Source organism: Jaculus jaculus, chromosome 1, assembly GCF_020740685.1.
Source record: "Jaculus jaculus isolate mJacJac1 chromosome 1, mJacJac1.mat.Y.cur, whole genome shotgun sequence".
Lineage (NCBI taxonomy): Eukaryota > Metazoa > Chordata > Mammalia > Rodentia > Dipodidae > Jaculus > Jaculus jaculus.
The window spans coordinates 231,310,339-231,336,815 of record NC_059102.1 but is presented as its reverse complement, the minus strand read 5'-3'; the positions used below and the strand labels follow the sequence as shown (position 1 = coordinate 231,336,815).

General features: G+C 37.2%; 1 protein-coding gene across 2 annotated transcripts in view; it reads right to left on the bottom strand.

Annotated features, from left to right (window-relative positions):
- Positions 1-4,904: 4,904 nt before the first annotated feature.
- The window catches only part of Phkb (phosphorylase kinase regulatory subunit beta), a 236,070-nt gene continuing 214,497 nt past the window's right edge, over positions 4,905-26,477 (bottom strand). For both annotated transcript variants that reach the window (XM_004664836.2, XM_004664837.3), the window contains 4 exons: positions 15,461-15,590; positions 8,701-8,808; positions 6,362-6,502; positions 4,905-5,725 (listed from right to left, as the gene is read on the bottom strand). In XM_004664836.2, the coding sequence (XP_004664893.2) occupies positions 5,588-5,725; positions 6,362-6,502; positions 8,701-8,808; positions 15,461-15,590 (517 nt within the window). In that variant the 3' untranslated portion in view covers positions 4,905-5,587. The remainder of the gene's footprint in view (positions 5,726-6,361; positions 6,503-8,700; positions 8,809-15,460; positions 15,591-26,477) is intronic.

Below are 26,477 nucleotides of genomic sequence, written 5' to 3'. Positions count from 1 at the left end.
AGGTCGGAAGTTGCTCAGGGCAGAAGTTATCTCAGGGCAGAGGTTATCTCAGGGCAAAGATCTGTTCAGGGCTCATCTCCTGGTCTCCAACAAGAAGAAGAATGTATTTTGCTAGAATTTTGCTTAAATCCCTCCCTAGGGTGGTTTGGCATGGATCCTAAGCCACCATCTTACCTGGAAATCTGACATTAAATTTCTTGATTCTGACCAGACTGAGATATAATCTCAGGTTAGTTTTAATTTTAACTTGCATTTCCCTAATAGTTAAAGGTGTTGAACATTTAAAAAATATCTACTGGCCATTTGTAGTTCTTCATTTGAGAACTCTCTACTCAGTTTTATAGCTCTTTTTTTTTGACTGGGTTGTTTGATCTTATTACTCAGACTTTCGAGGCCTTTGTCTGCCCTAGATACTAATACTCTGTCACATGTATAGCTGGTAAAGATTTTCTCCCATTCTGGAGGCTGCCTCTTTGCTTAATTAAGTGTCCTTTGCCATACAAAACCTTCTTAATTTTATGAATTCTCATTGGTTGATAAATGTCCTTATTTTCTGAGTGACTGGAGTTCTAATCAGAAAGTCCTTGTCTATGTCTACATGTTTTAATGTTGCCCCTGCTTTTTTTCTCTAGCATTCTCAAAGTTTCAGGTCCAACGTTAAGTCTTTGATCCATCTGGAGTAGATTCTTGCCCATGGAAAGAGATAAGGATCTTGTTTCATTCTTCTACATTTAGATATCCAGTTTTTCCAGCACCATCTGTTACAGAGGCTAACATTTACTCCAGTGACTATCTTTGGCATTTTTATAACAAGTAAAATGGCTATAGCTGCCTAAGTTCATACCTGGATCCTTTATTTTGTACTCTTGCTCTACAAGCCTGTTTTTATACCAGTATCATGCTGGGTTTTTTTGTTACTATGTCTCTGTAATATGCCTTAAAATCAGGCATGGAAGATTACATTTATTGATTTGTGTATATTGAGCCTTCCTTGTTTCTCTGGAATAAAAACCACTTGATCAGGGCAAAGGATCATTTTGATGTATTCTTATATTCAGTTTGCCAGTATTTTGTTGAAAATTTTTGCATCTATGTTCATGAGGGAGATTGGTTTGTAATTCTCATTCTCTCTTTCTCTCTCTCTCTTGTGTCTTTATCTGATTTTTGTATCAGGATTATACATGCTTTCATCAAAAGAGTTTGGTAGTATCCTTTCTATATTATGGACTAGTATGAGAAGCATGAGTATTAATACCCTAGAAAGGCCTGGCAAAATTAACCAGTGAATCCACTTGGTCCTGAACTCGTTTTAGTTGATCTTTTCGATTTCTTTGGTCTCATTTCTTGCTATAAATCTGTTTATATGCTTTATCTTATCTTGCTTTAATTTTGGTAGGTAATTACATACCTAGAAAATTATCAAGTTCTTTTAGATTTTCCAGTTTAGTGGAGTATATGTTTATGTAAAAATATTTTATTTATTTGAGAGAGAGAGAGAGAGATAACAGGCATGCCAGAGTCTGTAGCCACTGCAAATGAACTTCAGACTCATGCTACCTTGTGCATCTGGCTTACATGGCTACTGGGGAATTGAACCTGGATCATTAGGCTTTGCAGGCAAGCGCCTTAACTGCTAAGCCATCTCTTCAACCCAAATATATGTTTTTTTGTTTTGTTTTGTTTTTTGAGATAGGGTCTCACTCTAGCCCAGACAGACCTGAAATCAAACTTGTGGTGATCCTCCTACCTCTGTGTCCTAAGTGCCAGGATTAAAGGTGTACACCACCATGCCCAGACTCCAAGTATATGTTTTTAAGGTAGGTCTTCATGGTAGTTTGAATGTATTCTCCGTCCCCAGACTAAGGTGTTTTATTAAGGCTTGTTACTTGGATTTCTAGCTACCCTACTGGAAGAGGCATCACTGGGGGCAGATCCTAGGGTCTAGCCTTCCGGCATGTTTGCAGGTGGATCTGATTTCCAGACCAAAATGTAAGAGAGCAGTCTGAGTCTGAGAAGGGGTCCCTGCTGCTTGCTGTGGGTTCCCTGCTGTTTTGCTGCAGCATTCATGTTTGCTGCTTTTGGTTTTCATGGGCTGTTTGGTTGTTTCTCTCTGCTTAGATGCATGGAAGCAGCTTCTGTTATTGATGGAACTACCCCCCAACCCTGGCCAATCTATAGTCTTGAAATAAATCTTTTCCTACCCTAAATGATTTGGATGTTCATCCAAGCAACATGAAGCTGTCTGCCAGTTCTTATGATTTTCTCTTTCTAATTCTATTAATTTGGGTCTTCTCCCTTTCTTTTAGTTAGTTTTGCTTAGGGTTTATTGATGTTGTTTATTCTTTCAAAGAACCAACTGCTTGTTTCATTTACTCTTGGTATTATATTTTGTTTTCTATTTCACCAATTTCTTCCTTGATCTTGTTTCTTTCCACCTACTAATTTTTGGTTTGCCTTGTTCTTTTTCAAAGGGAACAGTGTCTGTCCTAATCAGAGTGCTGGCAGTACCCCTGCTGGAGAGCAAAGTATAAATGGTGGTATATGTGGTAGGGGAAAAATCCTCTCTTCTCTAAGAAAACTTCCTATCTTTTCTCCTGAGATGCTGATGCCATACTTATGAGTCTCTCCAAATGCATTGTTTTTTCATAATTTACCTCCATTTACCTCCTGTCCTGTCTTTGTTCCTACTCAGCTTCTGGGATGCCAGAATAAGGCAGCTTGAGACTAATTCCAATGGCTTTTTGTTTTTGTTTTTTGTCTTGCTGCTTTTCAGTGTTTATGGGATGAGGTAGTACTCATTCCTTTGGTGGCCACTGCTACTGTTTTGCTGTTTTTCATTCATGGTTTTAGTTTCTGAGATGAGGGGTTTAACAATCTGGCTGCATATTGCTGTGCTACTTGCCACCTCTCCTTGATTTACATGGGGTGTCTCTGTGCTGCTAATAGCGTTTTCTCATTGTGTTGACCTGCATTCATATTAAATAGAATGAAGGGCTTAAACAACATGTCTGAATATACCCTAGAATTTCGGGTGAAAAGTTAAATGGATCCAGTCACTCAAAAAAATGTTCATTGATGTCCCTGAAGTACTGCAAACTCACTGAAGACAACATCAAAATTATCTCACATTCTGATTTTTAGACTGAAATAAGGCATTTTTAGTCATAAAGAAAATGGCAGAAAATGTGAAAAGCATCATGCTTCTTAGAATGATGTGCTGGAAATGTAGTTGAATTTGATATTCAGTCAGTAGTTTCCAACAGACATTGCTTGTACAATAAAGTTACACAGTGGATCCAGCCATTATAACAAAGTAGGCTTTAAATCAGGTTTAAATCTTGTCAGGGCTGAATAAATGTGTGAATATTTTCAGTCAGTCCTGCCTGCAGCTGCTAAAACATTTGGGCTCTGCAGATCAAAGGGGGCTGCTAAATTTCATGAGTTGTGTATTCTAATTTTTACCTCTTTGTGTTTTTTTTTTTTTCTGAGAGCAAACATTGGCTTCTGACTAGGTGACCTTTGAGACTTATTGATCAGCTCAATATATCTTTCAGAACAAATGTTTCGTTTCATAAAAAAGAGTTGATACGTATGTTGCAGATTGTGAATGTTGTCAGCAGCACAGGAAAATATCAAAATTTTGCATATGTAACAGTTAAGCAGGAAGCTAACTAACTGTTCATTCAGGAAACAGATTTGCAAGTGATGATTTCAATTAAGACTGCAGTTTTCTGGCAACTTTGCTTAGCTAATCAAAAAAAAGTTTAATTCTTAAAAATATGAGTTGCTTTCATCTGAATTTTAATAAGTAATAAAGATTTCAAGGAACTTCCCCCTTTATATGAATCTTGTTTCCTTAGCTGTGAAGTGTATTTGTTCTGCATGGGCTTGACACATTTATGCTTTATTTATGATGATGATGATGATGATTATCAATATTAGCCTACATTTTGTAACTAGCATCACCATTCAGGACCATGTTTTCACAAGTTCTCTGCAAGTCATTCATTTCTGTTCCGTGGCATACATACCCCTCTCCTTAAGATAGTCCATAAGGTCAGATTTTATTTTTCTTCTCAATTTTGCTGACTAATGCACAGTCTCTTATGCAAAATTTAGGCACTGTACCTTCAATTTATAAGAAATGTGAATGGTTTGTGATTTTTTTCCATGTGTTCACACATGCATTTAGTTGATACAAATTGACTTGTTATAGAAACCACCTGCCCAGTCTTAATCCTTATAAGAATCTAGAATTGAGCTATCTATCTATCTATCCACATATGTGACAAATCTGATTTTTTCCTTTTTCTCTTTTTTAAAAATCTTTTGTTTGTGTCTTTATATATGGTATGAAGTGTGTATGTGTTCATGTGTGAGTGCAGGTGTGCATATGCCATGTGTGTGTATCTAGGCCCTTACCTTCCACTTTTTTTTTTTTTTTTTTTTTTTGTGGCAGGATCTCTTGTTCACTGCTGCAGATGTCAAGCTAGCTGGTTCACAGGAACTCCCAGAGATTTTCCTATCTCTGCCTCCCATCTCTCCATATCTTTATGTGGGCTCTGGACTCAGGTTGTTACAGTTGTTCAGCAAGCACTTTTATCCACCAAGTCATTTCCTCAGGCCCCAAATCTGATTTCTTAGTTGAAATTCCCTCAGGCTGTTCAGAAAGATGTCTCTCTTTGGGATCAGAGCCCAAACAAATTGTCAGCATTATAGTATCCAGGAAGGAAATTCATTTGTTAATTTTAATGTTTAATAGACCTATTTTTATTGTTTACTTAGGTAAATTTGCTAGCAAAATCCATGTACAAATCAGTTAAAGAAAACCATTTAGGATTATCAAGCTTAGTTTTGTGAGCCTGAACAAAGAGTACATCCAGACACATTTATTAGTTCAGAAACAGAATTACATGACTTTTATTTGATGTTGTAAGGTTAACAGTCCAAAGTTTAACACACTTATGAACATGTCTACACATACTTAGAAGTGCAAAGAAAATTTGATAAGGTATAGATTTCTTACATTATAGTTAAGTCCAACCTCAATTCTTACAGGAAATACAAAAATTCAGTCAGGGTTTACAAGGTAAAAATTGTATCATAGCTTTGTATTCTACAATAATTCAGTTTCTGAAAATCAAATATCAGCTGCTTAATTTTTCTTTGAGAACAACAATGTCACTCCAAAAATGTTCACTATTCCTTCCAATACCTCTTGATTCCCAGAGTAAGCATGACTAGTTGGCAAATTCATTTTAATGACAAGAAAGTGAGAATTCAGTCTAAAGAATCAGATTCATCTTGATGAAATATTTGATCATAAAACATGCAGCAGTGAATTTTCATTGCCTAAATGTTCTATTGTTCAGTGAATATTATTAAGGTAGTTGGCATAAACCATGAAAACTTGATTTTCATTTGATTAAAAACACTTAGCATTAGACACACAATGGCATGGCACTCTGATAACTGTATGGAGTTGCTGAGTATGGCTGGCATCTCACATCCACAATTCATCCATTAATGGCTGCTTGAATTAAGCTTCAACACAAAACACAGCTAGAATATGTCTCAACAGCGCCCCCTAACTTATAAGGCACAAGTCATCGTTGCTTCCCTTCACTTCTCCTTCCAGAAGCAAATTCATCACAACCTTTGTGAAATAGCTGCAGGTTCCTCTTTTTCCCAGGGGGGGAGTGTTGTAAAAGGAAGTCATACTATCCTACAAAGGAAGACAGTAAGCAAGTCATTTGATCTTTTTTGTGTGTGAGGAGCTGACATATAACATCAGCGTCAGCCTAGGGGGGTAATAAATTTGCAGAAAGATTTTCTCATGGAAAATATGCGCTCCCTGAGCTTCTCTTTCATTTTCCTGAGGCGTCTTCTCGGCATATAAAACAAAACCAGACATTTTTAGTAGTCTCTTCTTTGCTGCTACTAATTTTTATTTACTTAGGGAACCTTTTTTTCATGGATAAGCATAACATATTAAGCAGTGAGCCTAGGAGGGACTACATTAAGCAGTACACAGCACCAATGAAGCCTGTTCTTCATTCTCATCTTACTCAGAATTTAATTTTATAGCCTTCTGGAATCAATGGATCCTCCCTGGTAAAACACATTTTAATTGCTAAGCATATAAAGAAAATTTATCTCTTCTTAGATTTTTTTTGTTAGAACTTCACAGCTCAATTGACTTATAATTAGCTAAAAAGTAATATTAATTTCTCAAATAAGGCAGACTGTCTCTCCAGTATCTATGTTGTACTCTGTGAATTTGTTTTATAACTTAAATACTAAGAGATTGAGATATTTTGAAGAATTGGGACAAAAAAAATCTACAAAAAGCTGTACTTACTTGTTTTTCAATTTCTTTTAGCCGACTCTCATCTTTTTGAAATTCATGAAATGCATCTTTGACCAGTCTGTCTAGATCTACTTCTTCTTGAAATTCTAGCTCAGGATTTCTTTCCAGTACAACAGATACAACCATTAGTAACTGAAAGAGAAAGATACTGAAAATCAATTATATGAACCATAATATTACAGAGTGAAGTAAGTTTTCGTTCTTGAGTCACACTGATGAATGATACTACTATTCCAGTGTATTCTCTATTAGGTAAGGGCTTATGAAGTACTTGGAAAGGAATCCTAATTGTAAAAATTAGCAGCCTAAGTTCTTTTTGAAGAATTCACATTTATTTTATTATGTGTATTATGTAGTCTGAAATCTGTTTTTTGTTTTTCAAATTGTTTAAGTGGCCTTCCAACCCTGTACATAGTATATATTAATCTATTCACCAAAAGTTTCTGAGCTTTTTCTGGGCCCATGGACATAAACCCTTTTGGAAAGCTAACAATAATAGTGTCCCATGGGGTAGGGGTGGTTGGGAGGAGACGGAAAGTAGCAAAGGGAATAGGATCAGGAGCAAACAATGTGGAGGCATGGACCTCACAATCAGTGTAATCTCATGATACAATAGTCATTTTTTAGGGGCTGGCTATATATATATTTAAAAATATTTTGTTTATATTTGAGAGAGAAAGAAAAAGGGAGAGAGAGCGAATGGGGCATGCCAGGGCTTCTAGCCACTGCAAATGATCTCCAGAGCCATGTGCTACCTCATGCATCTAGCTTATGTGGGTTCTGGGAGAATCAAACCTGGGTCCATAGGCTCACAGGCCTACTAACTACTAAGCCATCTCTCTAGCCCTGGCTATGTTTGTTTGTCTGTTTTTTTCTACTTGTCTGTATAAACTAACTTTGTTTAATGCATCAACCTATTTTGAGGTCATAATTAATTTATCCCTAGAAATGACACTTATTTTAGATGACAGGCTTGCATGTGGAGATTGTATTTAAGGCGGCAACAATTGTTTTTACTCAGACAAGAAAACAGACGTCTCAGCTCCTAACGTGGGGCTCTTACTGAGTGCACCTTATGTAAATGCAACCCAAACAGAACCTGGAAGAATCAAAGACAACACTGCAGTAAGTCCAGAGGTCAAACGAGGCATACCTATGGGGTAAGCTTTAGCCAGGAGATGAGCTTTTGCTATAGTGTACAGAAAATTTCTTTCAAAAGGACAGTGACACCACTTTGGTCAGAAAGAAGAAACTCCATGTCTACTGTACACCCTGGATGCTGGGTCCAGACACTGCACCAGGAAGGCATCCACCATTATGACAACATGCTCCATGCACTGTGGGACTGACTGGCTGATACTGTTCCACATCCTGGGACATCACAGATTAGACTGAGTCTCACTCAGTTCTGAACGCAGTTCCAGAAACACTGGGTTGAGTGGGGCCACATCCAGTTTAACAGTCACTGACAGCTTCTATGTCCATAAGATATATTATCTACCTATAGAAACACAAAGTCTGATGGAGATATTCCCAGAGAAAGACACAAAGTGAGAATGGGCTGCGCACTGAATCCACAATTTGTGGGACTCCCTGTGTTGGATATGATGTTTCAAGGAGATGGAGGGGTGTGTGCTAATGCCTGTACACTACAGCACTTAACTCCACACCAAGCCATGATGACAGTGCGCACAGCCACACCTCTTCACAGGCAGCTGTTTGGAAAGATTAGCAGTGAGTGGTGCTGGGAGAAACTTGTTTTCTATAAGTGTCTGAACTCTGAAATGTTATCCAATACAGGTGTATTATTTCTGTAATTAGGAAAAACTAAAAAGAAAATGAACAGAAACCTCTTTTGGCACTGCTCATGCACTGGCTGTCAAGGGGTGAGGGTACTGGTACTTTTTGTAGCCTGAAAGAAGAGTTTAAAGTATTTGAAATATGTGTGCTTTGACTTCAGTTGAGAATGGCTAGGTGAAGAATGAGTGTCTTTTTTTTTTAATCCATCTATTTATCTGTGTTCATGTGCGTGTATGTGTATGGGCTTCTTGCTATTGCAAATGAACATCAGACACATTGGACACTTTTTGCATCTAACATACATGGGTTGCTTGGAAATTGAACCTGAGGATGAAGGCCTTACAAGTAAGCACCATTAAAAGCTGAACCATCTTCCCAGCCCCAGGATGGCTATCTTTTTGAGGACTCCACTGGAGAACCAGACAGGTGAGAGACAGAATTCCTGGTTCTTGGGAGTCATTTTCATATACTAGTTTTCAGTGTATAGTCAGAAAGCAAGTCATTAGTGATTTACACTTTTTAATACAAACCTCCACCACGATCTGTCTGTATTTTGGCTGGTCAATATTTCCCAACATGTCTTCAACAAGGAGAGAAAAGTTCATCTCATACATGGTCATATCAGACAGGGTCGGTTGCTGAAAAGAAAAATACCTCCACATTAGCATGCTGATGTATTACCTTCTGCTTCTCATTTAAGAGTAGTTTCATTTTATCATCAATAATCTTTTTAGTTTCTATAAAACCATAGAGTGCATTTTTAGTTCTATGACTGGATTTTTCTATATGTTCAACTACTGAATACAGCCAGCTGACTACTGTGATAAATTCACCTCCCATTTTTAGTAGCTATCTCCACTATGTTAATGTTTTCAGGGGAAAAGGGCTATATTAAAAAGCTACTTCAACACATAAAGGAGGCAGGCAAAAACTGAGACAACAAATAGAGTACATGTTGTTTTCACAATTAACCCGAGAAATTATGCTTGCTGCCAGACTTCAGCATGTCAGTCACTTGCTACAGAAATTACATCATTTCTGTGGCGGGTTCTTTCTGAGCTGGCAGCAGGAAACTAAAGACAAACCAAAATTATGTGTAGAAATGGCAAGGAATCGGGAACGAAAAGCAAAACTAAAAGAATCTTCTTGGGGCTGGGGAGATGGCTTAGTGATTAAAGGCACCATCTTGCAAAGCTTGCTGGCACAGGTTAAATTCCCCAGCACCCACGTAAATCAAAATGCAAAAAAAAAAAAAAAATGGTACAAGTGTCTGGTGTCCATTTGTAGTACTAAATAAATAAATGAAAATTTAAAACCTTGTCTTTGCTCTGCTCTTTGTCTTTCACTTTAAATGAGGACTATAAAGTCTTCCATTCAGTTTTTACAACCAAATGAAAGCAGAAAATTCAATCTAACTCAGGGTATGGTGCATGTGACAGCTAATTTTAAATGCCAACTTAGTTGGATTAAGAAAGAGCTACAGTAGCAATGCGGCACATCTTTGGGTGTTTCTTTGGGTGTACCATCTTTAGGTACATACAGAAAGGCTTAAGTGAGGAAGACTCACTCTGACTGTGGGCAGCACCATTCCATGGGCTGCGGTACAGGACTGAATAAAAACAGAAAATGGAGAAAGCCAGCTAAGCACTGCCATTCACCTTTCTTTGACTCCTGGTTGCTACCATGGGCTAAGCTCCTCATACCATCAGGCTTTCTTTGCCTTCTTTTCGACTGTGAGCTAAAATAAACTACTCCTCCCTCAATTGGTTTTAGTCAGGTATTTGGTCACAGTGATGAGAAAAGTTATTACTACAGTGGGTAACCTTCAGAGATGAAAAGGAAGGACTTAAACATTAGGCTTGTATGATGGGAAGCAGATGGAATAATTAGATTATTCACAGAGATGCAGAGATTACAGGTCCTACTTATCTGTTTTTACCTCAATGGTTTACAGTGAATTAGCCACAGCATTGGAGTAGTTGGCTACTCAGAATGGGACGAGGAGCCCTTCATAATCCTTCTGAAATCAGGTGACAGAAAGATGCTCAGTGTGGCATAACATGACTCAGGGTTACATTCAGTACACCCATTGTAGCCCACAGTCAATATAATCTAACATTTTGTTAATATTTATGATTAGTACTCAATTTGGAAAACATGATGCCTGGTTGCCAAGACAATTACTATAATTGCTTAGCTGTCTAACAATGAGATTAATTGGGTCATAGAAGAAAAGGAATACCCTTCATGGTTTCATATTAATTTCCTCTTAATACATCTGATTTAAAAGGTAGCCTAAGTACTATGTACCTAATTGACAGTTAGCGATAGAGAAGAGAGATCAAGCTTACCAGCTTCCTAAACTTCTGAAAGAACTTAGAGTAAGTAGTATGTCAGAGCAGTCAAAAGAAGAAGGGTTTATTCTGGCTTTTAGTTAAAGCATATACAGTCCATCGTGGTGGGAAGGCATGGGAATCTGAACATGAGGCAGCTGGTCACATGCAGTCTGCATTCAGGAAGCAGAGAGTGATGAATGCTGGTGCTCAGCTTGCTTTCTCATCTTTATTCAGTCTAGGATACAGCCTAAGGAATGGTGCTGACTAAAGTTATGGTGAGTCTTCCCCATCTCAATTTATCTGATCTAGAAACTCCCCCATAGACATGCTAGATTTGTCTCTTAGGTGATTCTAGAGCCTGTCATATTAACTCCCACAGAACCAAACTGCTAGGTGTCACACCCTGAGTCAACTACTTACTACCTACTAGATGTGAGAACCTGAAGAAATCATTTTGCGCTATTTCAATTTCCTCAGATATCAAATGAGAATAATAAAGTATCTTCTCAAAGTGGGGTAAGATGGTAGGCTAGAAGATGCCTCCATGGGAGCAGGTGAAAGAAAGTCAGAATCATGTCAGCATAAGAAAGAATAAATTTCATGAGAGGAAGAGCTGAACAAAGGATAGCTAGGAAAGAACTTATCATATCTAATCAGTAAACAAGCCCAAAATGCTATAACAGAGGATAAAGTAAAAAACAAAAAATAATCCAACCAATCAGAATACCAACCAACAAGATTATAGGAATTAATATACATTCCTTAACAACATTACATGCATATGACCTCAACTTACCAATTTAGAGACAAAGACTGGCTGACTAGATTAACAAAATAGATGCAACTATTTGTTTTGTCCAGGAAACATACATCATTGGTAAAGACACCCACAAATTGAAAGGGTAAACATCAATCTACTGAGTGAATGGAAGTTGATAAGTTGATGTTAGTTGCTACTGATATCTGGCAAGTTAGGCTTCAAACCAAAATTAGTTAAGAGAGATAAAGAAGGAAACTATAGTGAAACTGAAAAAAGGAAATAATCTCCTAGAAATATTCATGCACAAAATACTGGGGCCTCCAATATTTCATAAAACAAAAAACTATAGGATATAAAAGGCCCTACCTAATACAAGAAACACTGGGTGACATTAACACTCAACTTTCATTTTAGATAGGTCATTAAACTAACATCCATCAATGAAATATCAGAGTTAAACTATAACATAGATAAAATGGAATTAAAAATTTAAATATATGAATATTGTACCCAGCAGATACAGAGTAGAAATTCTTCTCAGTAGCCCATGGAAGCATCTCTCAAATTGACCATATTCTAGGCCACAAATCAACTCTTAATAAGTACAAAGGAATGGAAATAATTTCTTGTATCTTATCATACCACAGTGCAATAAAACTAGACATCAGTAGCAAGAACTACAGAAATAAAATACATGGAGACTGAACAATATACTCTTGGATAACAAGTGCATCATCAAAGAAAGCATGGAAAAAAAACTAAAGATTCCTATAATTATATGAAAATGAAAGTACAACCTACCAGAACTTCTGAGATACAACTAAGATTTAAGAGGATAGTTTATAGCTATGAATACTTATATTAAAAAATCAGAAAGATCCCAACTAAATAATCTAATGTTTCACCCCAATATCTTAGTAATACAGGAATAATCTAGACCCTGCAGCAGTAAATGGCAATAAATAATACATATTAGGAAATAAATTAATGAAATGGAGAATAAAACAGAGGTATACAGACTCAAAGACTTGTTTTTAGAAACATTAAAGAATAGTAAGCCCTTACCAAGCTAACCAAAGAAAGAGATGACAAAAATTATTAATAAAATTAGAGATGAAAAATGGAGGTTACTACAGATTCCTATGAAATCCAGAGATTCATCAGGTAATGATTTTAAAAAACAAACCTAGGGGCTGGAGAGATGGCTTAGCAGTTAAGCACTTGCCTGTGAAGCCTAAGGACCCTGGTTTAAGGCTTGATTCCCCAGTACCCACATTAGCCAGATGCACAAAGTGGCATCTGGAGTTCATTTGCAGTGGCTGGAGGCCCTGATGCACCCATTCTCTCTCTGCCTCTTTTTCTGTCTGTCACTCTCAAATAAATAAATAAAAATAAACAAAAAAAAATTAACCTAGAAAGTTTAGAAGAAATGATGAATCCCTAGACATACATGTCTCTCCCCAATTAAAACATGATATAAACAACTTAATCAGATCCTTGACAATCAAAGAGACTGAAGCAGTATTAAAAAGTCTCAATAAAGAGGAGTGTGGGAACAGATGGATTCACTGTCAAATTCCACCAAACCCTCAAATAAGAGCTGAATGCTTCTCAAACTGCTCTATGAAGTACAAAGGGAAAAAACATGATCAAACTCATTCTAGGAGGCTAGTGTTACCTGAATATCAAAGCCAAATAGTAACCAGGCACCACAACAAGAAAACTATAGCCCAATTTTCCTTATGCACACATACAAAAACATCTCAAAATTATTGCAAAATTAATTCACAAATGTATTAAGAACACACAGCACAACTAAGTTTTGGTTTCATTCTAGGGATGCTCAACATATGCAACCAATAAGTGTCACTGGCACATAATGACATAAAAATCACATGATCATTTCAACCTATCAGAAAAGGCCTTTGACAAAGTTCAGTATTTCTTCAAGATAAAAGCCCTGAAGCAACTAAAACAAAATAAATATAATCAAGGCTATATCTGACAAACCTACAGCCAATACTATACAAATCTGGAATGAGAGAAAAATGTCCACTCTTTCCACTCTCATTCAATATAGTGTTTGAGGTTTTAAATAGAGCAATAAGACATGAGAAAGAAATACAAGAGGTAAACATAGTAAAGAAAGAAGTCAAATTTTCCCTATTTGACATGATTCTATATTCAAAAGACCCTAAGGACCTTACCAGTAAAATTTCAAACCTGATAAACACATACAGCAAAGTACCAGGATACAGAATCAATAATGTAAATCTGTATATGAATAATGAACATTATGAGAAAGCAATCATACAGAAAAATCTCATTTGCAATAGCTTAAAAAAAAAAAACTAGAAATGAACCTAACCAAGGAGGGTACAATGAAATGTTAAGACAGTGAAGAAAGAAACTGAAAGATGGGCTGGAGAGATGGCTTAGTGGTTAAGGCACTTGCCTGCAAAGCCAAAGGACCTTCATTCGATTCCCCAGAACCCATGTAAGCCAGATGCACAAGGGGCACATGCATCTAGAGTTTATTTATAGGGATGGAGGCCCTGGTGTGCCCATTCTCTCTCTCTCTTTCTACCTGTCTATTTCTGTATCTAACTCTCTCACTTTCTCTCAAGTAAATAAATAAAAATAAAATATTAAAAAAAAAAAGAAACTGAGAAAGACACTGGAACATTCAGAGACCTCCCATGCTTCTGGAGTGGCAAGATTATCATGAGGGTTTGTTTGATTTTGTTAACTGTTTGTACATGTGAGTACATATATTAAAAAGGATGCTTGCATTTTTCTTTCCTCTATATCTTTACCATGTAACATAGTATTGATTGAGATAGTATCAGTAGTTAAGTGCTATTAAACCTATGTTATCATATGTAAATTATGAGATACTAGAAACTAAGCACTCCTCAAGGGACTTTCCCATGTAATTAGAGTAGATAGTGTGTTTCTAGTGGTATGTGGGATAGTTATATCATGTTAAGTGGAATGACCTTGCTATTGGCTTTATTTGGAAATAAAACATGGCATAAGAAGATAAGATCTGTTGTCAGGTTGACAAGGGATAGATTTATGACAGCTAATTTGAATTGTCAGCTTGATCAGATCAGGAAATTAAGTAAGAGACATGCCTCTTGGGTATGTGAGGGGGCTTCCAGGAAGGATAAGCTGAGGGAGGAAAACCTTACCTCAGAGTGGGCAACCTTTCCAGTAACCTCTTATATATAAGGGGGCCCTAGGAAAAGGTAGTAGGTTTTACCTGCTCCCCTTGTTAATTGCTGGCAAATGCATATACCCTGTTATTTCTATCTATCATGGAACATCAGACCCTTCCTTTTCCAGCCTGCTAATGTGGACTAAAGATCAGCTGCTCTCCAGGAATCCTCCAGGCCTTCAGTGCCAGATTGTGAGTGCTGAGGCATCCAGCATCCTGGACGGAGCAGATACTGTGTTCTCAGCCTCTGAAGCTTGCTGGCAGGCACTATTGGCTTAGAAACCAATCTAATAAATCCCCTTTATAAGACATATTCTTTGTATCAGTTCTGTTCCTCTAGAGAACCCTGATATATGAGTGCTGGTGGATTTGAGTCTATTTTTCTTTTCATAATGAACCTCCTAAAAAGTAATTTCATTAAAGCTTCCACACTAGAAGCAATTTCTAAGCAGTGCTTTCTTTATCAAGGCATCATAAGGCCACTTTACTTCACTTGGTTTGACCAGGTTTCACCTCACATTGTTTGATTTTGTGAGGTCCCAGCGCTGGCCCACCACCAGCTGTGGTGAAAGGACACCTCTACCTAAGTAGCCAACACAAGAAACCCTGAATTCATTATTGAGTAAAAAGAGAAAGGGCAGTGTGTTCACCAAGAGGTTTTAAGTCACTTGTATCTCAAAAGAAAGGGTCCTGAAAACATCAGAAATATCACAATTAGAAGAACATTTTGACTAACTACAACTTCTCAGCAATTATCCATTTGGTAAAGTTTTCTTTGCTCACAGATACACCGAAATTGGAAAATAAGTGTAACTCAGATTAAGCAAAAATAATTCCAACTCACTTGATGAGGCTTTCCATTTTCTAGTATTTCATTTCTTTGGGTATGCTTGGAATACTCTTAGAACATAGACAGAAAGCATTCTCACACCCCTTTAGGCCCCTTTTCCTAATGTGTGTTCAGTGGGTGTTACCTGTGGCAAATGCTTTCCAGCTACAAGAATACCATTGGGTGTGCGTTCCAGGATCTGCCACACTCGGTCATAGAACCCTGAGGGAGTTCTATTCAAAGAGCCATCAATCTGACGCCTGTCCAGCCAACACCTGTAGACCAAAAGAAGTTGTTTCAGCAATAAAAATCAAGTTTGCTCCCATTGAAATCACTGACAGTATGACTTAACTGCAATAAAAGTCAAAGCCTATCAATGATACATACCTGCTATATATAAGAGAGGCTAGTAAATAATTTAGAGTGAAAATAGCTTCCATGAGAAAGGGAAATATTTTAAGATTTTTTAAAAAGTAACAAGCAGCCAGGTGTGGTGGTGCACGCCTTCAATCCTAGCACTCTGGAGGCAGAGGTAGGAGGATAGCTGTGAGTTCGAGGTCACCCTGAGACTACATAGTGAATTCAAGGTCAGCGTGGGCTAGAGAAAGACTCTGCCTTAGAAAACAAAAACAAAACAAAAAATTAACAAGTATTATGTTACTCACTAGTATGCTATGGGTTGCATACCATATGGTCAGATTTAAAAAAAAAACAAACAAAGCAGTATTACTTAAGCATACAGGCAAAAGAAACATGGGAGCAACCAATTTCACGTGGTTCCACATGTAATAGAGTGTAAGATACAGGAAGTCATGGAAATCCAACTTGATCACTTTTTAAAAACTTTTATTTCTATTTATTTATTTGAGAGAGACATACAGAAATATGCAGGGAGAGAGAAAGAGAGAAAGAATGGGTGCAGCAGGGCCTCAAGCCACTGCAAACAAACTCCAGATGCATGCACCCCCTTATGCATCTGGCTTACATGGGTCCTGGGGAGTCGAACCTAGGTCTTTTGGTATTGCATGCAAGCATCTTACTGCTAAGCCATCTCTAGCCTCTTGACCACTTTTTAAAAAATATTTTATTTATTTATTTATTTATTTGAGAGCGACAGAGAGAGAAAAAAAAAGACAGAGAGAGAGAGAGGGAGAAACAATGGGCGCGCCAGGGCTTCCAGCCACTGCAAATGAACTCCAGACATGTGCACCCCCTTGTGCATCTGGCTAACGTGGGTCGTGGGGAATCAAGCCTCAAACCGAGGTTCTTAGGCTTCACAGGCAAGCGCTTAACCGCTAAGCCATCTCTCCAGCCCTCTTGATCACTTTTATATAGCCATTGCTATACATCTTTCCAAGAGTGGTGTGCAATAAACATTTGATAAGTAAATAAACTAGTGAATGCTTAAAAACGTATTATATCTAGTGAAACTACATTACCATAACCTTATAAAAGTTGGCTATTTAAGGCTAAAGTCTCATTGCTGAAAATCTAGACATAAAATATCACATGTCAACCAGATATAGAATCTTATATATCATAATAATCAGAACATAGAGATAAACCAAAATTATAATTATATATATATACATATATATATACATATATATATACACATATATATATACATATATATATATATATATACACACACACATACATACATACACACACACACATACACACACACACACATATATATATATATATACATACACACATATACATATGCTTTTTTGAGGTAGGGGTTTGCTTTAGCCCAGGCTGACCTGGAATTCACTATGTAGTCTCAGGGTGGTCTTGAACTCACAGTGATCCTCCTACCTCTGCCTCCCAAGTGCTGGGATTAAAGGTGTGCACCACCACAACTGGCTAAAATTCTATATTTCTTATTATTATAGTGGATTAAGTAGTAAATCTTAAGCACTGAAAACAGCATTCCCAAATTTTCAAAGGTGCAAAATTTACTATATTTCTAAAGAATATACAGTGACACAGTAGTGTATTTATGCAAAAGCTGAAATCAGCAAATCCATACACAGTTATTTGGTGCTTAAAAATGACAGAATGAAATGATTAATCAATCACATGGGAGGTATGACAGAATTGACAATATTTCTAGGGATGAAGGTAGTTGTGCAGGACACATTTAACAAGAGTCAATTTTATTCTTGTGAAAGAGAACCTGCCAACATTGATAAATTTGATAACTAAGAGGAATCTTTTTTGGATGGCTTAAGTTTAATAGAACTAAATGTATACCATGGTGTTCAGTGCTTTTCTAAAAGTGTGGAACCCCAAGGGTTTTGGGCTTCCTTAGTGATGTTTTACTTAAGATAACTATATACCTGACACTCTGTATTTTGATTTTTACCTATTCCTTTTTGTCTGGCAATAACAGCAACAACAAAAAGCTGTATCAGAGCTCTATGAAGTCATGGTTATTACTAGAAAAAGGAGATGTTTACTTAGAACATAAAAAGAGATATAGGAATACTCACAATGGAGGTGGAGAATTATTTTAGAAGACTATAGCCATTTCATTGAAAAAAAACTTTAGGGCTGGAGAGATGGTTTAGTGGCTAAGTCACTTGCTGGTGAATCCTAAAGACCTATGTTTGACTGTTCAAACCTCACATAAGCCAGATGCACAAGGTGACACAAGCTCGCAAGGTTGCACATACACACAAGGTGAAACAAACGTCTTGAGTTCGATTATAAAGTTGAGAGGCCCTGGTGGGCCAACTCTCTCTCTCTTTCCCTCTCTCTCTCTCTCTCGTACATAAAAAAAGGTCAGCCTGTTGGGCTTGCCTCGAACACACACACCACACACACACACAAATCTTTGCTCTTTATAGAAGTTACATAAACAGCTCATAAAATTCCTATGCCCTCTCACCTCAGCTTCCCCCCACCCCTTACCATCTTACTATATAACTACAACAGAATTCACACCAAGAAATACAATAATACTGCCCATGAGTCTTAATGAAACTCCACCAATTTTGTTCTAGGCTCCAATTCAGGCCCTCATATATCATTTCATTCTCATGTTCCTGAGATGTCTCACATCTTTGACAGTTCTTTAGTATGCTTTTAGTTTTCATGACTCTGATGCCTTAGAAATGTCTGTTGTTTCATCAGATTTCCTAAGTTTGGGTTTGTATGGTGATTTCTTATGAATAGATGGACTTTTGGCAAGGGTATCCAGAAGTTATATTGGGTCCTTTTCAATGCTTGTATCAGGGGTACATGATAGTGAAGTGTCTAGTTACTGGTGATACTAATCTTAATCACTTTGTTAACATGGAGTCAAACAGGTTTTTCTACCATAAAAGTACATGTGTTTCCTCTGGAGTTAATAACTTTCAGTAGAATATTCATAAATTATGCTAATTTCTTTCTATTTCACTTCCATCCAGGAATGGTTCTTGTCTGCAACTATTGTTACTGCTGTATTTACCTAGTGATGACTTTGTTTTCATCATTTTATCTATACTGATTAATTAGATTCTGCTCTAAGAAATAGTCACTTCTCACATTTATTTATTACTATCAAATGGACTAATGGATGTGGATTACAATCTAATTTTATCATGATTTGTGTGTTTATTTTGCACAAATTAGCAGTACCTATTAGCTCAAACTGTCCCACCTATGGTGATAGGAGCTTCTTCCAGTTATCTTCAGTATTCTATTGGGGTTGTTTGAATGTATGTCCCCCATAGACTCAGGTGGTTTTATTAAGCTTAAAACTTGGATCTCCAGCTGCCTGGCTAGGGGAGGTGTCACTGGAGGAAGATCCCATAGCGCAGGCCTAAGGTGTCACTGGGGGGGTAGATGTAAATTCCAGCCCAGAGTTATAAATAGCAGTCTAAACTCTGGTGAGTCTTTGCTGTTGGCTGCTTTTTTGGTGTTTGCTGGCTGCTGGTTTCTCTCTAAGCTTGGGTTTATGAATGGGAGCCAGCTTCTTCTGCCATGGGTAGAATTTCCTCTGGATCTATAAGGCTGAAATAAATCCCTTCCTTCCATCTTCTGTGTCTGGTTTGGATGTTCATCCCAGCAATGTGAAGCTGTTTCCTACAGAAATGTGGTGCCAGAGAGTTGGGGTATCACTGAGATGAGAGGAATATGATCATGTAAACTTCGGTCTTTTGGAACTTGTGTGCTGAAGGATAAATATGTATGGACTTGGTACTTGAAACTGCAGAAGCCTGACAGTGCAGTATGCCAAATTTTATGGCCTATTCTGGTGAGAGTTTGAAAAATGCTAAATGCATGGAGAATTGTATTTACAGGCTTTTCTTAGGAACTTTCAAAGCAAAGGAGTGACCTCAGAGAACTGTTGGAATTGTGCTACTGACATAAAAGTTGGCTGCATTCTGCTGCCCATGCCAAGACAGTTAGATCAAGGTTGAATGTGAAAGTATGGACTGGTGTTCTTGGCCAACGATATAGAACCAGAAGATGTGCAATTTAAAGTTGGAAAAATTCAAACTAGTTTGAAGTTATTGACATAGAGACAAGTTTTAGGTTACTGAAGCTGCTACTGACACCCAGATTACCATGATTAAAGATGGACCAACTGCTTTACATTAAAATCATGGAATCACCTAAGGTGACTCCACCCAGGCAAGAAGGAATGGTAGAAATTGAGACTCTTTTGAAAGGAGATAACTAAAAGAAAACACCTGCTCTTTGAGGTCATGATTTATTTCCTCCCTGGATTAACAAAAATGGCTTTTCTCTGAACACCTGCTATTGATTTTGGAATCATGAAAGATGCCTGAAACTGGGTGATTAAGTGAACACAGTTCCAGGACCCACTGCTGAAATTTGGCATGGGAAGTTCCTACTAGAGAGACCAATGAGGCCATTGTTAAATGCACCATAGTTTGCACTGAAGAGCCAAAGATGTTCTGGATATACAAGGACTATGCAAGAGCTACCATGGAGTGGTAGTGGCTCTGGAAGGAATTTTCCCTAACTAATCAGAACAGCTGAAGGAATGTAAATTGGAAATCAAAAGACTGTCATCACTGGTTATGGATGTTGAACAGATGCTTGATGTTTACCTTATAGTTATTGATTTCAATTGGTCCAATGTCTCCTTATTATGTCCAATAGCAATAGAAATGTTTAATGTGTGCCATCATATGTTGAAAGTATGTAACTTGTTTATTTTATAGGATTCACAGTTAAAGGAACAGTCTTAAAGACGGTAAAGATTATGGGGTCCTTTAAAGTTGGACTGAATACAATTTACAATGTGAGATGGACACGAGTGTATTGGGAGCCAGGGGAAGAATGCAATAGTTTGAATGTATGTACCCCATAGACTCAGGTGTTTTATTAATCATGTAACCTAGATTTCTAGCCACCTGTCACTTGAGGCGGATCCTGGAGTCCTGCTCTAAGGTGTCACTGGGGGGGCAAATCTGAATTCCAGCCCAGAAGTATAGAGAACAGTGTGAGCTTTGGCTAGGTCTCTGATGTTTGCTGCATTTTTGGTGTTTGCTGGGTATTGGTGGTTTCTCTTTCTGCTTGGATTTATGAATAAGAGCAGGATTCTTTTATCATAGATGGAATTTCCCCTGGATCTGTAAGATTGAAAGAAATCCCTTCCTCCCATAATCTGTATCTGGTTTGGATGTTCATCTCAGCAATGTGAAGCTGTCCACATACATACATACATATATACATACATACATACATACATCATCTATCTGTCTAATAATCTATCATCTATCTGTCTGTCTGTCTATCTATCTATCACTCCTATCATATTTTGAGACTTACTGCTTCCTGGAATAAAGATGTTCCAGGCTTATTGTGGCGTTTTCCTATTATTCTATGGAATCAACTACTTCTCTAAGAAATTGTGGTTCTTTCCTTAGAGAACAGTTTTAGATTTGCTCATTACTACTGCAATTTCACTGCTTCTAGGACATTTCAGTAGGCAGAGATAGGAAGTGTGTGTCTATGTATGTGTTCATATTTTTCTACATCTCTCCCTTTGTGTAAAAAAAAAATGAATTCATACTGATTATGTTAATTCCAAACCAACAACCCACTCTCCTTCCCTTCTTCAGAACTATTATCATTATAGTAAAAAATTTGTTCTTACTATTCATAATATATTTACTTATTTATTCAATCTTAGTATACATATGAAATAATTTTATGGTTACTAATTCATATATTGGTGAGCAAAACTTATTCCTGTGCAGTTTTGTTTTTCTTTAGCCTTACAATGTCTAGTTAAAGGCATGTTTTCCAAAGATTCTTGTTAATTGTTTCCCACTCTCCTCACTATAGTAATAGTATTCATTAGTAATATAGTTTGCTTCATTTGTTGCCATTTGAATTCTAGTATGAATTCCTTTCATATCTGAGCTAATTTTAATTTATTACTTATATTTGGAGTATGTGAAATATCACCATTGATTGAGAGCCTGAGCTATGCAGAGAGTAAGCTTAGGGAAGTCTTGCTTTATGCTTCAACTCTATTATGTTACATTTACTTCTCCATTCTTCCCAAAGGTCACTAATCACACTAGTTTCTGATTTATCCTTCTATATTTCTTCTGCACAAATAAACAGATACATTATTTTCCCTATAACCTCTTTTCTCTTACATGAATAGAATACCATAGACATTCTGTTGTGCTTTACTGTTTTCATTTGCCAATGTATTTTAGAAAATATTGTATTGTTTTTCATAGCTATATAACACTCTGTGGTGTGGGCATATCACATTTTATTCAAATAACTTCCTGCATTTATGTCATAAGAACTCCAAATTTTTCCATTATAAGCAATGATTTAATGAATGAACTGGTTCACATATATTTTCATATTGTTGGCAACATATCTTCAGAGTAGGCTACTAAAAGGATTCCTAAGATGAAGGGAAGAATTGTTTTAGATGTTGTCAAATCCCATACAGAAGGAAGGTACACTCAGTGACATGTGACAGTGCCTTTTCCAACAGAGACTCACAAAATATTCATCATTATTTTCTAACTTATGCCAGTAAGAAAGACAAAAACAGTGCTTCAATGTTTGAATTTACATTGCTGTGGTTCTGAGTTACCCTCAGTATCTCTTCAAATATCTAAAGGCCATTTGTAATGTTTTAAATGAATTGATTACACATGCTTTTCCCTCTATTTTCCTCTTGAGTTTTAGTGGTAATCCCTCAGTTTTTAAGAATTCTTCTATATTAGCCCTTGTGGCATGTTTTGTTCCAGTTAGTTTTCTTTTGACATATCTAACTTTTGCCAAGAAAAAAATGTTTCAAACATTTGTATAGCTTTATTAATCTTTTCTTATGTTACCCCTGGGTTGAGGTAGAGTTACAGTCCTTTCCCACATCAGACCTAAAATGAAATTTGATAATGCTTTCCTTTTATACATTATAATTCCATTTTTACATGTAGATCTCTGATGTATTTGAAGGGTTTTTTTTTTTTGTACAGTACAAAGAGTCTGAATCTATCTTTTTTCTTTTGAAAATGGCTGCCCAGCTGTCCTATCAGTATTTATTTTAAAAGCCTGTCCTTGATCCCATGATCTGTGATGACAATTATATCATATGCTATATTTCTAATGTGAACTTGGGGATCTATTTCTGTACTTTCTTTTCCCTTCAACAGGGTTGTTTCTGGTGCAATAATACAAGACTGTTTTAATTACAGAAGCTGTACACTGCATTTTCAAATCTAGTAAGACAAGTATTTCTTTTATGATTTTTCTGGTTATTCTTGCATGTTAATTTTTCCACATGAAGTTCAGTATTAACTTGTCTAGCTCCATAAAACAACTGTTGGAATGTTACTGGAATTGTGTTAAATTCACAACTGACACTTTTATTTTTTGAAAAATATTTATTTTTTAATTTGAAAGACAGAAAGAGGAGAGAGAAAGGGAAAGACAGAGAGAATATGAATGAGAATGGGCCTGCTACCATTGCAAAAAAAACTCCAGACACATGTACTACTTTGTACATCTGGCTTTGAATGGATACTAAGGAACTGAACCCTGGATGAGCCATCTCTCCAGCAACCACACTGACACTAAATATTTTAGTTATTTATTTGCAGGGGTAGGGGAGGAAAGACTAGAGGCAGGGATAGAGGGAGGGAGGGAAAGAAAAAGAAAGAGGGAGAGAATGAATGAATATGGGTGTGCCAGGGTCTCTAGCCACTGCAAACAAACTCCAGATGCATGTACCACCTTGTGAACCTGGTTTGACATGGGTAGTGGGTCATGGGCATTGCACCTGATCATTAGGAATTGAACCCAGTTTATTAGGCATTGCAGGCAAGTGCCTTAACCACTGAGCCACCACTCTAGCCCCACAACTGACATTTTTTAAACATTAACTTTTCTAGAACAAGGATACATTTTCATTTGTACAAATATAATGTTACAGAAGTTGAACATGGTGGCACATGCCTATAAGCCCTGTACTTTGGGTAATGGAAGGAGGAAGATTAGGAGTTCAAAGCTATCTTTTGCTAGTTAATTTGAGGCTAGCCTGGGCTAATGAGAACTCTTTTCATACATATACTTTATAAAAGATCTCTCTTGCAGCTCTGTCTCTTCTCTGCTTCCTGGAAGTCATGAGATACAATGAAGATTTGAGAAGAAACGTTTGAAGGGAAAAGGAAATAGCCTTTCCCAGAAGAAGTTCTGGAGGAGGAGACAGCATTTCAGTAATCAGGGAAGGAATGGAAAAGATGAGAGCCAAAAATGAGACGTCTATTTTCATGTCATATTACTCCACCTAGCTGTCTACCTCTATATCTATTCCATCTTTAACACTTAACGTCTTTTAGCAGGCAAGCCCCAACCTGCTCTGCTCTTGTCCACTATTGCTTTTTGTATGTTTTCTTTCCATCTTTTTCTTTTTCCTTCTTACTCTTCTCTTTTACTTTTTCCTTTCCTAAAGAACATAGTCTGGCATGGTTAGAAGAGCCCCTCCCTCCTGAGAGATGGAACTATTTTATATTTTCTGATAACATGTCTTTTTCTCTCTCTCTTCAATCTACATTTACTCAAAATATCCTCATCCTTCCCCGACTTTTTGCTACTGCAATCCCCCCCTCCCTTTTTTTTTATTTGAGAGTGACAAACAGAGAGAGAAAGACAGATAGAGGGAGAGAGAGAGAATGGGCGCGCCAGGGCTTCCAGCCTCTGCAAACGAACTCCAGACGCGTGCGCCCCCTTGTGCATCTGGCTAAAGTGGGACCTGGGGAACCGAGCCTCGACCTGGGATCCTTAGGCTTCACAGGCAAGCGCTTAACCACTAAGCCATCTCTCCAGCCCAATTCCCCCTTTTATTTATGTTTCCCTCATCTACTTTCTCTATGTCATCCCAATACTAACCATTAGTCTTATTGCATTATTTCCTCTTTTTCTTTCCATGCATATCCATAATTATGAATGCATTACTAGGGGCTGGAGAGATGGCTTAGCAGTTAAGCGCTTGCCTGTGAAGCCTAACAACCCCCCGTTCCCCAGGACCCACCTTAGCCAGATGCACAAGGGGGCACACGTGTCTAGAGTTCGTTTGCAGTGGCTGAAGGCCCTGGCACATCCATTCTCTCTCTCTCTCTCTCTCTCTCTTTCTCTCTCTCTCTCTGCCTCTTTCTCTCTCTGTCTGTCACTCTCAAATAAATAAATAAACATAAACAAATTTTAAAAAAATAATGCATGACTATACAATCAGCACTTACAGGCTGATAGTTTTACAATAGACTATTACTACACTTCTATGGTGTGTCTACCCACCTGTTAATCCTGTTACAGACAGGATTCTACTTACAGGGGAGGCCTTTGGATAAAGTCTGATGCACTGAATACAAGTCTATTAGAAGGTGACCAAAATAATAATAAATTCAATCAACAATATGACTCCTCATGCACATGTTCCATGGCACAACACAAATAACATGAAGACCCAAGACAACATGTCTTCTCCAAAAATCTACCCATCCCACAGTAATGGACCCTAATGAGAATGACTTAGAAGAAATTCCAGACAAAGAATTCAAGAGACTTATGAAAAGTATTTTCAAAGAAATAAAAGAATTACAAGTGAACACTAATACATTTTTTTAAAATTTTTTTTGCTCATTTTTTATTTATTTATTTGAGAATGACAGACAAAGAGAGAAAGACAGATAGAGGGAGAGAGAGAGAGAATGGGCATGCCAGGGCTTCCAGCCACTGTAAACAAACTCCAGACATGTGCGCCCCCTTGTGCATCTGGCTAACATGGGACCTGAGGAACCGAGCCTCGAACCAGGGTCCTTAGGCTTCACAGGCAAGCGCTTAACCACTAAGCCATCTCTCCAGCCCAGAACACTAATACTTAACTGAATGAAACAAAGAAGCCAAAGGAAGATATGAAAATAGAATTCAATAAAGAAACAGAAATAAAGAAGAAACAAACTAAAATGATAATAGAAATGAACAATACAGTATGGGATATAAAATTTTCAATCAAAAGTCTCACCAAGGGTATTGTTCATGGGTATAACAGAATATCAGGGCTTGAATATAAGGTAGAGGAATTGGGACACTCAGTCAGGGACTACACTAATTAAAAAAATTGTTAAGAGAACAAATAAGATGTTTGGAATACTATGAAAACAAAAACCAAATTATAAATTGTGGATGTATAAAAAGAATTTCATGTCATAGACACAGAAAATATTTTTAATACAAGCATGTAGAAAATTCCCCAAACCTAGGAAAATACGCTCATCTAGGTACAAGAAGCATATAGAACACTAAGTAGATATGACTGGAAAAGAAACTACCCTTATCATATTATAGATACAGCCTTAAGTATAAGGATAGTGTATTGAGAACTGCAAGAGAGAAACACCAAGTCATTGCAAAGGCAAGCGTATAAGAATAACAGATGATTTTTTTTCAATGGTGACATTAAAAGAAAGAATGGCTTGCAACAATGTATTGCAAATCCTGAAAGACCACAGCTGCCAATCCAAATATTATGCCCTCCAAAACCATTAGGTGTAATTGAAGGAGAAAGAAAATCTTTCCATGGCAAAACAAGGCAAGAGGAATTTATGATCACAAGACAGTTCTACAAGGATATTGGAAGGCATACTTTGGACTAAAGTGAA